The sequence below is a fragment of the Crinia signifera genome, chromosome 4, assembly GCF_055691185.1.
Source record: "Crinia signifera chromosome 4, ASM5569118v1, whole genome shotgun sequence".
Lineage (NCBI taxonomy): Eukaryota > Metazoa > Chordata > Amphibia > Anura > Myobatrachidae > Crinia > Crinia signifera.
In genome coordinates, this window is record NC_139220.1 from 130,776,748 (window position 1) to 130,790,133 (window position 13,386).

The 13,386-nt window shown below is 45.7% G+C and overlaps 1 protein-coding gene across 3 annotated transcripts in view; it reads right to left on the bottom strand.

Moving 5' to 3' along the window:
- RASSF3 (Ras association domain family member 3) overlaps nucleotides 1-13,386 on the bottom strand; it is a 181,305-nt gene that overhangs the window by 118,246 nt on the left and 49,673 nt on the right. The window contains exon 1 of one of the 3 annotated variants that reach the window (XM_083182467.1): nucleotides 7,094-7,389. The exons of the other annotated variants lie outside the window; for them this stretch is intronic. Within the exon in view, the coding sequence (XP_083038593.1) occupies nucleotides 7,094-7,214 (121 nt within the window). The 5' untranslated portion in view covers nucleotides 7,215-7,389. Of the gene's footprint in view, nucleotides 1-7,093; nucleotides 7,390-13,386 lie in introns of those variants that run through there. 3 annotated transcript variants of the gene reach the window in all.

A 13,386-nucleotide genomic window follows, 5' to 3' on the forward strand; every position in this document is an offset into this window, starting at 1 on the left:
AGTTCTCCCAGTTCTCCACCATCTGCGGTAATTGTTCATTTCCCCACATTCCCTCATTCTTGCCCTACATCTTTTACTTGTAAGTTCATTAAATGGTATCACACTATGGGGGTGATTCAGCTTGGCTCGGCCAAGTGCAAATTCGGTCTGGGGATCGACGGTGCTGCTTACCATATACGCATCAGCAAAAAATATGCATGTACAGGGCCGCTGTGCGAACGCCTTTGGCAACTATAAGGTGATGTGTTCACACATGAGGGGGGCAGTGGGCAGAGAAAGGGATAGCGCATAGGGACACCCAGCATTTCCTGGATGTGCACACAAAAACAGTGGGTGCGCTTAGAAAACAGACCATCATAAGTGTCCAACTATCTTCTGTGTTAAAGAGAGGCGGAGAAGAGGATCCGCCTATTCCCCTACAGCCGGGATGGGAAACCTTTTTTGTGCCAAGGGCCGTTTGTATGGGGAAAAAATCCTTCGGCGGCCATATGTAAAATGTCTCTTACAAATTGTCTTGCTGCAGCCGTCCCACGCTCTGGCGGCTGCCACTGAATAGGACTGACAGTCTCCAGCTGCTGTTGATTACGAGGAATCTCACGAGAATTCCCCTGTACTTGACTCTTGGCAAAGCTGCCGGGCGGGTGGTCGGGCCACTCAGACCGGCTACGGGGGCCGCATATGGCCCCCGGGCCTGAGGTTCCCCACCCCTATTTCATTGTTATTTTTGTGGTGGTGGGGGGTCACCATTTGGGTTGTGTCCACTACGGTCTGCTTTATTTTCACACTTTATAGAAATTCTCAATCCTTTGGTTCAATGGTCTGTCATCCTGTTTGCCGTAAACAATGGCCCTTATTCTGGTTGACTCGCAAAGCTGCGAAATTCACAGCTTTGTGAGTCCAGCAAACGCCGCACACCACTTGTACGGAAAGCTGCCCCCCCCCCCCTGCACGTCGAGTTCCCCGCACAGCTGTGAATGGATGTTTAGAATAAACACCACATTCCCCCGTCTGCACTGCTAGGTGCGAACAGGATGGCAAACTAGCATTCCTGTGCCAACTTGAACCAAGCATCTGCACATGGGCATAAATGCGAATGCGCAGACTCTCGCCATCTCTCCTACGCGAACACGCAGGGGAGCGAGGCAATCAGAATAGGGGCCAATGTGCGATAGGCACCAAATCGCTAGAGCTAATGCTAGGCTTGATGTGCAGCACATACAACCTGATGTCCCATCCGACCACGGGAGCACATTTATTGAGCATACATACACTGAGAGATGTAGGCGATATGCGGGTCAGAACCCCCCATTGCTCAGAGTTTAACAAGCTGAATACTAGCTCCAACCAGTCTTACCCAGTGGTCCCAGTCCAGGGCCCAAACATGACACAGATCCTGATACTGACTATAGCACAGAAAGGCAACATGCAGCCCATGTGCCACAGTACAATAACAGCACAATACATTATTTATAAACAGGTCAAACTTTTTTTCCAGCACTGTACTGAAACAGTTGTGTGACCTCATTTTGCATTTTCACATATATCTTTGTCAGAATGTGTGCTACAAATGACTGATGCATGGCCAACAAACTACAAATATTAATAGTAAACAAAGCAGGGCAGATGCAATTAAATCAGCATTTATCTCCCCGAACAGCTGGACTCTGCTATACAAATCCAGAACAGCGGCTCAAAGTAGTACTAGGGGCATATTCAATTACAGTCAGGTTTAAATAAAAAAAATCCTGGTGCACTGGGTTTCCCCCACGGCCGCAGGTTTTGTTTCCCTTTTCAGTAAACTTCCAAGAAAATTAGCTGTGGGGATTTCTTGCAGCCCAGAGCACGTCCAATATTTTCTTAAATTGTTATTTTAAGAAAAATTGTTGGGAATTTATTTGGAACTCCTTGGACACTGCCTAATGACTAATTAAGAAACTGGAAGTTTCTAATTAGTGTAGTCTATAATTACCTACCTTCAGTGCGGTCTCCTGCCTTCCCTTCTCTAGTATTCTGAAGTCTCCTAGTCTTCTGCAGAGTTTGTTAGAGATACTGGTCACATTTGAGACCTCTGTCTGTTTGTGTGTGAGCCCCAATCAGTGAGTGTCAGTGTGTCAGTCAGTCAGGCTTTTGGAGCAGTGTCGTTAACTATAGAGGGTGCAGGGGATGCAGCTGCTATGGGGCCCGAGAACTTGTGGGGGCCCGAGGACGCAGCAAGCAATCCATTGCATCTTCTATAGTTACAGCACTGCCTGCTACTGTACTTGTTGAATATTTTTCCTAGCTTTTCTTTTATTCTTTTTAAACGGAGTGCGGCGCGGCGCTGAGTTAAGTAATCAGGTCTTCCTGGTTGGGAATGAGCCGAGGCGGGTGCTGAGCTGGGGTCCTGGTAGGGCAGGCTACGTCAAATGCCAAACTAGTGGGCTCTGCGACTGCCCCATGCCGGGCGCTCGCTGAGACTGTGTTACAAGCGAACGCCCGCAGCTCCTGCAGGGACAGCTGAGGGAGAGCAGTACAAGCTCCTCAGTCAGCACTGCAGTCATCACTACCCTCCTGCAAGAAGACAGTGCTGCAGAGTCGGATGGCAGTTGCGAGTCATCAGTGCTCACATACTGGCCGGCGCAGACCCCACAGTATGGCCACACTCAGCTTATAGCAGGTAACGAGAGGAGGAGGGAGGGGAGATTACATCTTCTGCCTTCAATTTAAAAAACTTTAGTGCCTTCTTCCTCCATCTCACGTGTGCGTGTCTATCGACACCTCCTCCCTCTCACCTGAATGTGCCTGCCCACCCCCCCCCCCCCCTGTGACAGCCTGTCCTCCTCTCCAAGCAACATGCACCTTCTGACACCCCCCCCCCCCACTAAGTGATAGCCTGCACCCACACCCTTGTGTGTGCCTGCGGCTCCCCTTCCCCACAAGTGACAGCTTGCCTCCCTTGTCTTACCTGAACAAACCCGCCGATCCCCCAACAAGCGATGGTCTGCTTCTTCCGCTATTGCTTGTGAGTATGCCTGCACCCTCCTGCAAGTGACAGCCTGCGCTTTCTCCTCCCACTCTCGTTCTGACACCCCTTGACCCCCTAATTCCTTCTATCACCCCCTTCTTCCCCCTTTATCTCTTAATCCATGGCACCCTGTCTTTCTCTCAGTCCCATAACCCCCCTCCTCTCCCCCTGACCACCCTCTTTCTCCTCTCCCCAACATTCTCATTGTCTCTCACTCGCCTGTCCCTTAAGGGGTATTTTAGTGACAACAACATATGGGGGGCCCTAACAATGATTTTGCTATGGGGCCCATAAAGTTCTAGTTATGCCTCTGGTTTGTAGCAAGCACATTAGCGGGTGTACCATGGCCGCATCTATTTTACTTGTAGGTTTTGTCCTTAAAAAAAAAACATTTGCCACCATTTAAAAAAAAAAATTGAATACCGCAGGTATCAGAAGCACTTATGAAAGGGGAAACTGTATGGAGTAACTTGAAAGAGGAAACTGTACTCATGCCAGTGTTAATTGTAAAGTGGTTGTGAAGTCCGACAATTTTTTGTGAACAAAATTCCACACACACAGTTGAATATATCTCTATTGTACTAATAATATTACCAATAAATGACCTATAATGACATGATAATAACAGCAACTGAGATTGTACTATTTAAAAGGAATCCAAAAAATGGATTACAATTTGAAAGTAGGTCATACATGCCAACATTTTTAAACTCCTCTTCGGGAGAAGCCGGGGCTGATATCACCAAGCCCTGCCCCCACGGCCGGCAGTCTCATTAATTATCGGATCCGTGGATGGGGGGAGGGGTTAAAATGCTGCGATTCGCATCATTTTAGCCCCGCCCCCTCCCCGTGGACCCGCAAAATTCGGAAATGTTTACTGCAGGGAAGGGGGGAGCAGGGGCTGTTGTTACAATGCAGGAGACTTGCCAACCTTCCCGGGAGGGGGGGGGGGGGGGGGGGGAGCGCCGGGAGGGTGACCCGATTTGTATAAAGTAGGTATTTTCTAATATAAGTTTATATATATTTTTCCTTATATCCTAAAATTAGTCATTTGACAGCAGCATTGTAATATGTAAAGGCCCCTACACATATGCCGAAATTAAGGCATTTTCTAAGCGGCTTTGCTAAGTTTGGCTAAATCCCTTAGAAAATGCCCTACATCGGTGTGTGTGTGTGTGTAGGGGCCATAGCGATAGCGATGCGCATCACTATCGCTAGACGAGATTTGTGGACAGTGAGCACAAATCTCGCTGATCGTCAGTGTTCTCCACCAGAGAACACTGGCGCTGTCAGCTTGCTCAGCACACAGGGGGTTATTCTGGTTGGTGCAGGCGGAGGTTTTTTTCTACTGCGCATGCGTATCATTCGCATACCGCTGATGAACGGACTGTCCCAAGCAAAAAATCCTATCCGCAATCGCACGGTGACAGTGGGCGTGATGGGGGAGTTTTTAGGGGAGAGGCTAGAAAACTGGGCAAAACTGGGCATATACTTGGGCGTACACGAGGGACAACCGCCTCGCTCGGCGAGCGCAATGTGCATTTTGGGCCAAAAACAGTCGGATGCCAAAGAGTGCTCAATACCACTCTTAAGGTGCGTACACACGGGGCAATATGATCGCTGGCAATATATTGCTAGCAATATATTGCTCAGCAATCATATTGCCCCGTGTCCCGTTTTTATCTGCGACCAGAGATGGTCACAGATGAAAATTTAAACACTGCTGGGTGAAGAGGCAGGGGATGTCGCTGGTCGGAGGAGCATGCTCCTCCGACCAGCGACCATTCAGGGGCTGAAAACGGGAGCGCGCACCCGGCGATTTATCGCTGGTGCACACTTTAATCACTGGCAATATGGTCGCTCAGCGACCATATTGCCAGCGATTTCAGCCCCTATCGCCCCCGTGTGTACACAGAGTTAGAGTTTCCGCCTGAGTGCGGATGCCCTGGTCTGCTAATTAACGCCAATTACAAGTAATTTGCATACACCTGACTGCAATATTAAGCAATGCTGCAGCCTATTAAGTGAAATGCCTCATGTCAGTACCTGCAAGCCAGACACAGCCCTGAAATACTTTGGAAGGTTCTCTTTCTACACTTCACACCATTTAAAGGTTGGTTTATTTTTATGTAGTATTAATCCAATTAAACATGTTTCAATATGTACATGTATTTATTTTGTATACATGTACACCCTTTATGCAAGTGTGTTTCCCATATTTTGAAAACAGGATCCACAAATCATAGGAGTCGACAGGTGTCAACTTTTTCACTGCAACACAAACATACAAGTCACATTACTTATTTTCACACATCTATCACGTCTAACACCAACAATGTGTTTTTGGGTCACCTTTTCTACTTGCAATGTTTGTTTAATGTCTTATGCTCATGGACATGTGTAGGGCCCTTAAGTCTTTTGCATAGATTGTACCCTAGAGCAGTGGTCCTCAAACTATTTTGCTCTGGGACCCCATCAGACAATAAAAATTATTACAGGACCCCAGCAAGTTACTGCAGAAGGTCACCACATCACATGTGTACTCAGCAGACCACATACATGGCAGCATTGTGGAGGCACAAAATGATGTGAGGAGTCTAAAATAACATAAAACTCAAAAGATATTTTAGACTCAACAATCACTGACTGAGATTAGAAAAGTCATCAGCCTGATGGTCAGCAACATGGAGCAGCGACCCCATGCTGAGAAGGTCAGGACCCGCTCTGGGGTCGGGACCCGCAGTTTGAGAACCGCTGCCCTAGAGCATCTAAAAGCACCAGTGAGGCATAGTTCTACATGAGAAAATCTGAATGAAAAAAAAACAAAACAAATAGCTGTTGGCTGTATGGTATTGCATTTTTCACAATCTGCAGAATGGCAGAAAATTATTGTTAAAACAAAAAGGTAAAAAAAGGGCAATGGTGCGTCTGAAGTACCTCAGCCCACTATGTGGGCCCTTTACTGGAGGCTAATGGGTGTCCCCCTTATGGCCCCATAAAAGCCATATTCTGTAGTGTTTTACTTAGTGTTAAATATGCTGATTTGAATAAGGTACAGTAAATGTAATGATGGGGACAGTCATGTACGAAGGGAAACCATGAATCTAAAAATATAGCGGTAGGTTATTTGGCTCCTAACAAAATTAACCCTAGAATATCTGTGTGCATGTACACATGGTAGGGAAAAATAGATTGTAAGCTCCACTGGGGCAGGGACTGATGTGAATGTTCAACTATTCTCTGTAAAGCGCTGTGGAATTTGTGTGCTCTATATAAAAAATTGATAATAAATATATAAATAAATAGTGTTACACTAGTTTAGATGCACCTGCGCTGCAGCAATATGGCAGACATATATGCATCTCTTTCTTCTGGGCCCTCTGAATGGTCATTTCTGGGTGGAAAATTAGGTGCCAAAAAAGTGAACACACTAAGGGCCTGATTCAACACCATTTGTTGAATTAGGGTATGTCGACCATTCTAAGGTGTCGACTAGTCAGTCTCGACCATTAGTGGGCAAAATAGTCACTGTCGACCTAGACATTGCCGACCCAGGGACCGGACACCTAATGCAGCCTAATGCCTTCCACATTCATTAAGCTCATGAAAGCTAAAATGACCGATTTGTATAGCACAAACATAATGTATAGTTTTTAAAAGAAAAATCTGCAGTAATAGCGCTAAAATGTGTTTTATCATCACATTAAGAACAAGTGATTACCTGTCATGTTAGTAGTGCTGCATATAGTATGATGGAGACAGGATCCTGATTAGCAGCAGCAGCAGCAGCTATGGTCTCCCTATTCCACCTATACCAGACACACAGCCAGTGCAGAAAAGCCATCTCCATTGTGTGCATGTCTCTGCAATGCACTGTGCTGCAGGCCCAGATAACACTAGCAAAGTCTAACCCTTTCACTGCCTCTAGCTCTAGAAGACAAGCACAAGATGCTACTGCAGCTCCACTCACAGCTAACACATTAAATGGAAGAAAACAAATATGCAGAATAAAAGATAAACCACTTACAGTAAGGACCTGATTTTGCAATATACATGCCTTACAAACACATGGTGTTACATTTATCTTACCAGCAGTTTTCCACAGAATCTTTAGCTTCCTACCCCTGGTGATTCTTAGAGATTTGGGGAACCAGAAAAAGAGACGAGCTATCCTCCTGATGGTTTTGCCAAGCTCGTGCCTGACAGCCATGACTGCTTGTCGCTATGGGCACACAGAGCTTGTGTCAAAGATCAGCTGAATTTGCAGACAGCACAAGCAAGACTCCGGTACATTAATGTATGACATGTTTGCTCTAAGCAGTGTCTCAGCCAGCATGTCTCAATACCACCTGTTGTCCAGCATCCTCCTCCCTCTCCTGTGCCAGTCAGCTGGTTTTTTTCAAGACCTCCCCTCTTTTGTAGCAACGGTATATATTAATAGAGCACTAAAGAACCGCAGACGTGCTCTGCATCCTAATCTTTTTTTATCAAAATAACATCATCCAGCTATTTTAGAATTTCATAGAACACAGTGGTTTCTATATATATCGAAACAATCAAGTTCTAGGGGCAACATGTATATTATCAAATACATACTGCCCTTGGGGGATAAATTAATTTATGCATGCACGTTGGAGTTAATGCAATTGTTTTTCCACCTATGGTTGATGTTTTGACATCATTACAGAGTTCTGATCTTTCTACACCATTGAAGGCTGATTTCCAATGGTGATGTAGTGATGGTTCCCGTCACTGTCCTCCAGTTGACCATCTCTTGACAGTACTCTCTTTCTGTAATTGGCCTGTCATTGTCACATGTATGCATTTGTGCAGCCGACTGACGGTTCAAATCAACTGTAGTTTTCAGTCAATGATTTCCAGCGATTCCTGGAAAGTGCAGATGGCGCCACCGATTGTAAAACAAATTATGTATTTTCTTTGTTATTGAGCAGAACACTTATTATGCTCAATGAGCCCCAATGGCAACTTCTCTGCAACTAGTAGTTATTCACAATCTGGGCCATGAATGTGAGATAAGAACTGTGAGGTACAAAGATTGTAGGACTACTGGAGAGTAGAGAGAGTGTTTAATGGGCAGGATAAACAGTGAGGAGCAGAGACCAAGTTGAGGATGTGAAGAATTATTGGAAATGGGAATGTTCAAGAGCGATCAGGTGTTCACTGACATAGTGATTAGAGGATTGGAGTCTGTGTATTTAGGGTAATGTGTGAAGGCAAAGGGCAGTGTAATTGAGAGGGTGAGTGAAGAGCTTGTGTATTGGAGTGAAGAGAGGGGCTATGCATGGGGGCAGGGGTTAATGGATAGAAAGAAGGTTGCATATTATGGAGATGGAGTGAAGGGGCTGTGTATTGAGAAGCACAATTGAAGGAATGGGGCTGTACATAATGGGGTATATTAAATGCTATTTAACAAGCTGTGACAGCGAGCAGTCACAGCTCGTGGGTCAGTATTCAACTAAACCCCCTGTACCCACCTTTTCCACCTCGCTGGGTTTATACAGCGAGGTGGAAACGATGTGTGTGGCCGGCCGGGCTCCCTGCATTAGCTGCGAACCTCGCCATTTGGAAGAATCCTCGCCGTCCTCTGACAGCGAGGATTCCCAAGGTATGTTGAATAGGGTGAGCAGCCGGCGCAGGGGTTAAACAGCGAGAATGGCCAAAAACAAGCCACCCTCACCGCAGACCCCCCCCCCCCCCTCGCTGGCGGCATTGAATACTGCCCTAAGAGAGAGTGAGTGAAGGGAAAGGGCTGTGTATTGGGGACAGTGGTTGGAGAGAGCAGGCTATGCACTGGACAGAGAGAAGAGAGCGGGCTATGCACTAAACAGAGAGAAGAGAGCGGGCTATGCACTGCACAGAGAGTAGAAATCAGGCTATGCACTGCACAGAGAGATAAGAGCGAGCTATGCACTGGAGAGAGAGAAGAGAGCAGATTATGCACTGGACAGAGAGAAGAGAGCGGGCTATGCACTGGACAGAGAGAAGAGAGCGGGCTATGCACTGGACAGAGAGAAAAGAGCGGGCTATGCACTATAGAGAGAGAAGAGAGTGGGCTATGCACTGGAGAGTGAGAAAAGAGCAGGTTATGCACTGGAGAGAGAGAAGAGAGCATGCTATGCACTATAGAGAGAGAAGAGAGTGGGCTATGCACTGGATAGAGAGATGAGAGCGGGCTATGCACTGCACATAGAGAAGAGAGCGGCACCATACGTTTTTGTCGACCTTGTGTCAATGTCAACTTTGGGTATGTTGACCACTTCAAGGTGTCAACCTAGTGACTGTTGTTGATTTTAAAGGATCTGAAAGGATTTGATAAGTACCTCCATGTCGGTTTGTATCTACCCGGTTTAAATCACTGTTGTTTCCAATTGTAAAGCGCAACGGAATATGCTGCGCTATATAAGAAACTGTAAATAAATAAATAAATAAGTCCAATTTTTACAAGTAGTGCTCACATATGTTCCAGATCCCCCAGATCCCTACTAGTGTGCAGAAATACCATTTGGAATATTTATTGTGCACACAGATTAGCAGACTGTGGGTGGAAATGTCTCAAATGTTCTAAAGAGTAGAGAAGCGGACAGGTGGAGAATTGTCCCAAAGCAACCAATAAGCTTGTACTGATCATTTTTCAAAATGCTAGCACTAAGTTGTTTGAATATTTCTCCATTCTTTAGAAGGTTTTTAAAAATTTTCCCTATGGATAAATGTAATAGGGTCTAAATCATGGTTTAGGACATTTCATCCAAAAACCTGATTGGCTGTTTATCATCTCAAAGGTACGTGGTTCACAATGAAGGGGAAACCACGTTTGACTGGGCCCTACCCCAGTGGACTTTCTAGATGAAGTGGATGCATTTTGTAAAGTAAGGGCTAGATAGCCATTGCAGCTATCACGTCGGCAGAGAAACATCTATTTTCTCCTACATTCATGTCGACCTACAGTCATGTCGATCTAATGCTTTTAGTCCTAGTGATCGTATTCCCAAATAATGCTATTCTGGATGAATATAATGCACATTAGGTGCAAGAGATGCAATTACCGCAAATGGAGATCTGTTAAGTCACCAAACATTTTGCAGGATTTGTGTTTGGTAAATTATTCCGGGTGTCTTTATTTTCTTTACTGGATTAAATAGTTTCTGTTTCCTAAATGTCAAAGACTCTGCACTCTGTGGTTTTTGGATACGATCAGAGAGCACAGATGTATTCACAGCAAGAAATCCAGCAGTGACTGAGAGGTAACCTAATCTTACATTTGTTGTTAAGAGCGGGCATCTGGAGGCAAAGTGACAGTTTTACCAGGTTCACAACTACGGGTTGGGATCATTTGGTCTATTGCATTATGGTAGAAAGTCATTAGGTCGAATCCATTAGGTCGACATGCTAAAAGGTCGACATGATTCTAGGTCGACATGGGAAAAAGTCGACATGATTCTAGGTCGAAAGGTCATTAGTTCGACAGGTCATTAGTTCGACAAGGTCATTAGTTCGACATTGTCTATGTCGACATTCACAAGGTCGACATGGGGTTTTTCACTGTTTTTTTACCTGAATGTCAACACAGTCGACATGGACACAGTTTAAAGTGCACTGCATCCCCTCGCATCGCTCGCTGCGCTCGCTATGCGTCGGGCACGGTGCCTCGCTACGCTCGGCACACTATTTTATTCTCCCACCACGCCCTAGTGGATGGTAGGGCATGAAATACCGCCTGTCGGCACATGTTGGCTCAAAAAACATTGAAAAACTCCATGTCGACCTTGTGAATGTCGACATAGACAATGTCGAACTAATGACCTTGTCGAACTAATGACCTGTCGAACTAATGACCTTTCGAACTAGAATCATGTCGACCTTCTCCCATGTCGACCTAGAGTCATGTCGACCTTTTAGCATGTCGACCTAATGGATTCGACCTAATGACTTTCTACCATAATGCAGTAGACCAAATGACCGCATCCCCACAACTACATACGGATGACATGGAATAAAGAGCAACTTTCAGCTCATCGCTCCTATCCTTAGGCAAAAAGAAGTTGGTGTATATTTTTCAAAGCCATAATTTGTGTAGAAAAACGGTCAACCCAAGGGAAGTATTTGGTGATTTAGGAAAAGCTTGATCACAGCTTACACTGGAGACAAAGTACTTTTATATTAAGGATGCCCTTGGGCAAATGCACTGATTAAAAAGTGCATCTTCTGTTTTAAAGGGCACATAATAGACCAGACAAAAGGCTTGATCCTGCTTTATGAGCACATCAAACATGAAATAATCATAATTTTACTTTTATTAGCGATGTTTCATTTGAGAAACGTTAATTATAACTTTTTTTTTTAATCATTCATTTTAAAAGAAAATAATAGTTGAGATAAGAGGCCAATATCGAATACAAAAAGAAGAAAATAGGCAGATAATGTAGGATAAACATCAGTAAAGAAACAGAATACAGAGTATTCAATTAAGTCAGTTTATTTTGGCTAGCCGGAACAAAAAACTGTACTTTAATATTTACAGTAATTACGGGCGTTTGAACTTTTTCTTTTTTTTTTAACGAAATGGCATTGGCGAAAAATGACAAATTAAAAAACAGGCAAAAACGTCCACAATTTCAACAAAAACATATGTATTGGTGAGTAATTCGTCCGTAGCGATTGGTGCTCGTCATGTGCGTGCGTCTAATTTGCTCCAGCAGGTCAAAGAAACACATTGGGGGAAATTTACTAAAGGAAATTTGTAAAAAAAATAGGTGTATTTGTATCCAGAAATACACTTATTTTTGACATTTAGGGGGAAATTTACCAATATGAAAAACCTAGTTTTTCGTATTGGTTGTTTCCCTACGACTGCATACGACTGTTTAAGTCGTATGCAAGTCGTGTTCCGGAGGGGGATTTACAAAGCAGTCAGATACGACTGCTTTGTAACCCTCCGATGGTGTAATGATTCGTATTAGCGGCCGTATATACGGCCGCTAATACGAATTATTTCTAGCAGTCTGCACGGATCAAGTCAGATCCGTGCAGGCTGCAAGGTGTAAAAAAAATAGAAAAATAAATAAATAAAAAAAAAAAACGGCGTGGGGTCCCCCCCACAGCCATAACCAGCACCAGGCTGAAGGAGCCGGGGCCGGTAATTAAAAATCAGGGAGCCCGACAAATAGGGGTTCCCCGATTTTTAACAACCAGCCCCAGGCTCCAGGTCCGGGGCTGGTTCCCAAAATACGGGGGACAAAATGAGTAGGGGTCCCCCGTATTTTAAGAACCAGCCCCAGGCACAACCAGCCGGCAGGGTAATGTCACAGCCGGGGGACACTTATAATATAAGGTCCCGCGGCCAAAACATTCTCCCTACCGACCAGTCAGCCTGGCCAGGGGCCCTGGGGGAGTGGGGACCCCCCCAATAAAGGGGTCCCCCCCCTCCAGGACTTACCTGACCAGGCTGAAGCCTGGTGCTGTCCTCGATGCCCCTGGGCGGTGGGCATCGAGCTGATAAATGTTGTAAAAAATAGATAAACCATTGTTTTTTACTGTGGCACTACAAGTGCCAGCAAGCCTCCCCAGCAAGCTGGGACTTGGAGAACCACAAGTCCCAGCCTGCTGGGCATTAAAGGGCCCGCTGGCACTTGTAGTTCTACAGTTAAAAAAATAGTGCACAAAACACACTGACACACTTTTAAAATAAAACTTTATTACACACAAAGCCCACACACACTAATACTTACCTATCTTCTCTCCGTAGGTAGCCCTGATGTCCTGTGTCGGCGTCTTCTGGTCCTGTGTCGTCTTCTTCCTCCATGTCGACGTCGCTGTCGGCGATGGTGTCCCCGTCCGGATCCGAAGAAATCCATTTGGGAAGCTGTGGAAGGAAACCATACTCACCTGTCCCAGCGCGACGTAGTCCAGGTAAGGGTCTTTGCAAAAAAATAAACCGAAAACCCCGAAACCAAACCGGACACGACGGAGACGCACGGTGTGTTTGTTTACATCGTGCGGCTCCGCCTCCCGAATGCCGCTATTGGCCGCCTTGCGGCCTAGCGGCCAATAGCGGCATTCGGGAGGCGGAGCCGCACGATGTAAACAAACACACCGTGCGTCTCCGTCGTGTCCGGTTTGGTTTCGGGGTTTTCGGTTTATTTTTTTGCAAAGACCCTTACCTGGACTACGTCGCGCTGGGACAGGTGAGTATGGTTTCCTTCCACAGCTTCCCAAATGGATTTCTTCGGATCCGGACGGGGACACCATCGCCGACAGCGACGTCGACATGGAGGAAGAAGACGACACAGGACCAGAAGACGCCGACACAGGACATCAGGGCTACCTACGGAGAGAAGATAGGTAAGTATTAGTGTGTGTGGGCT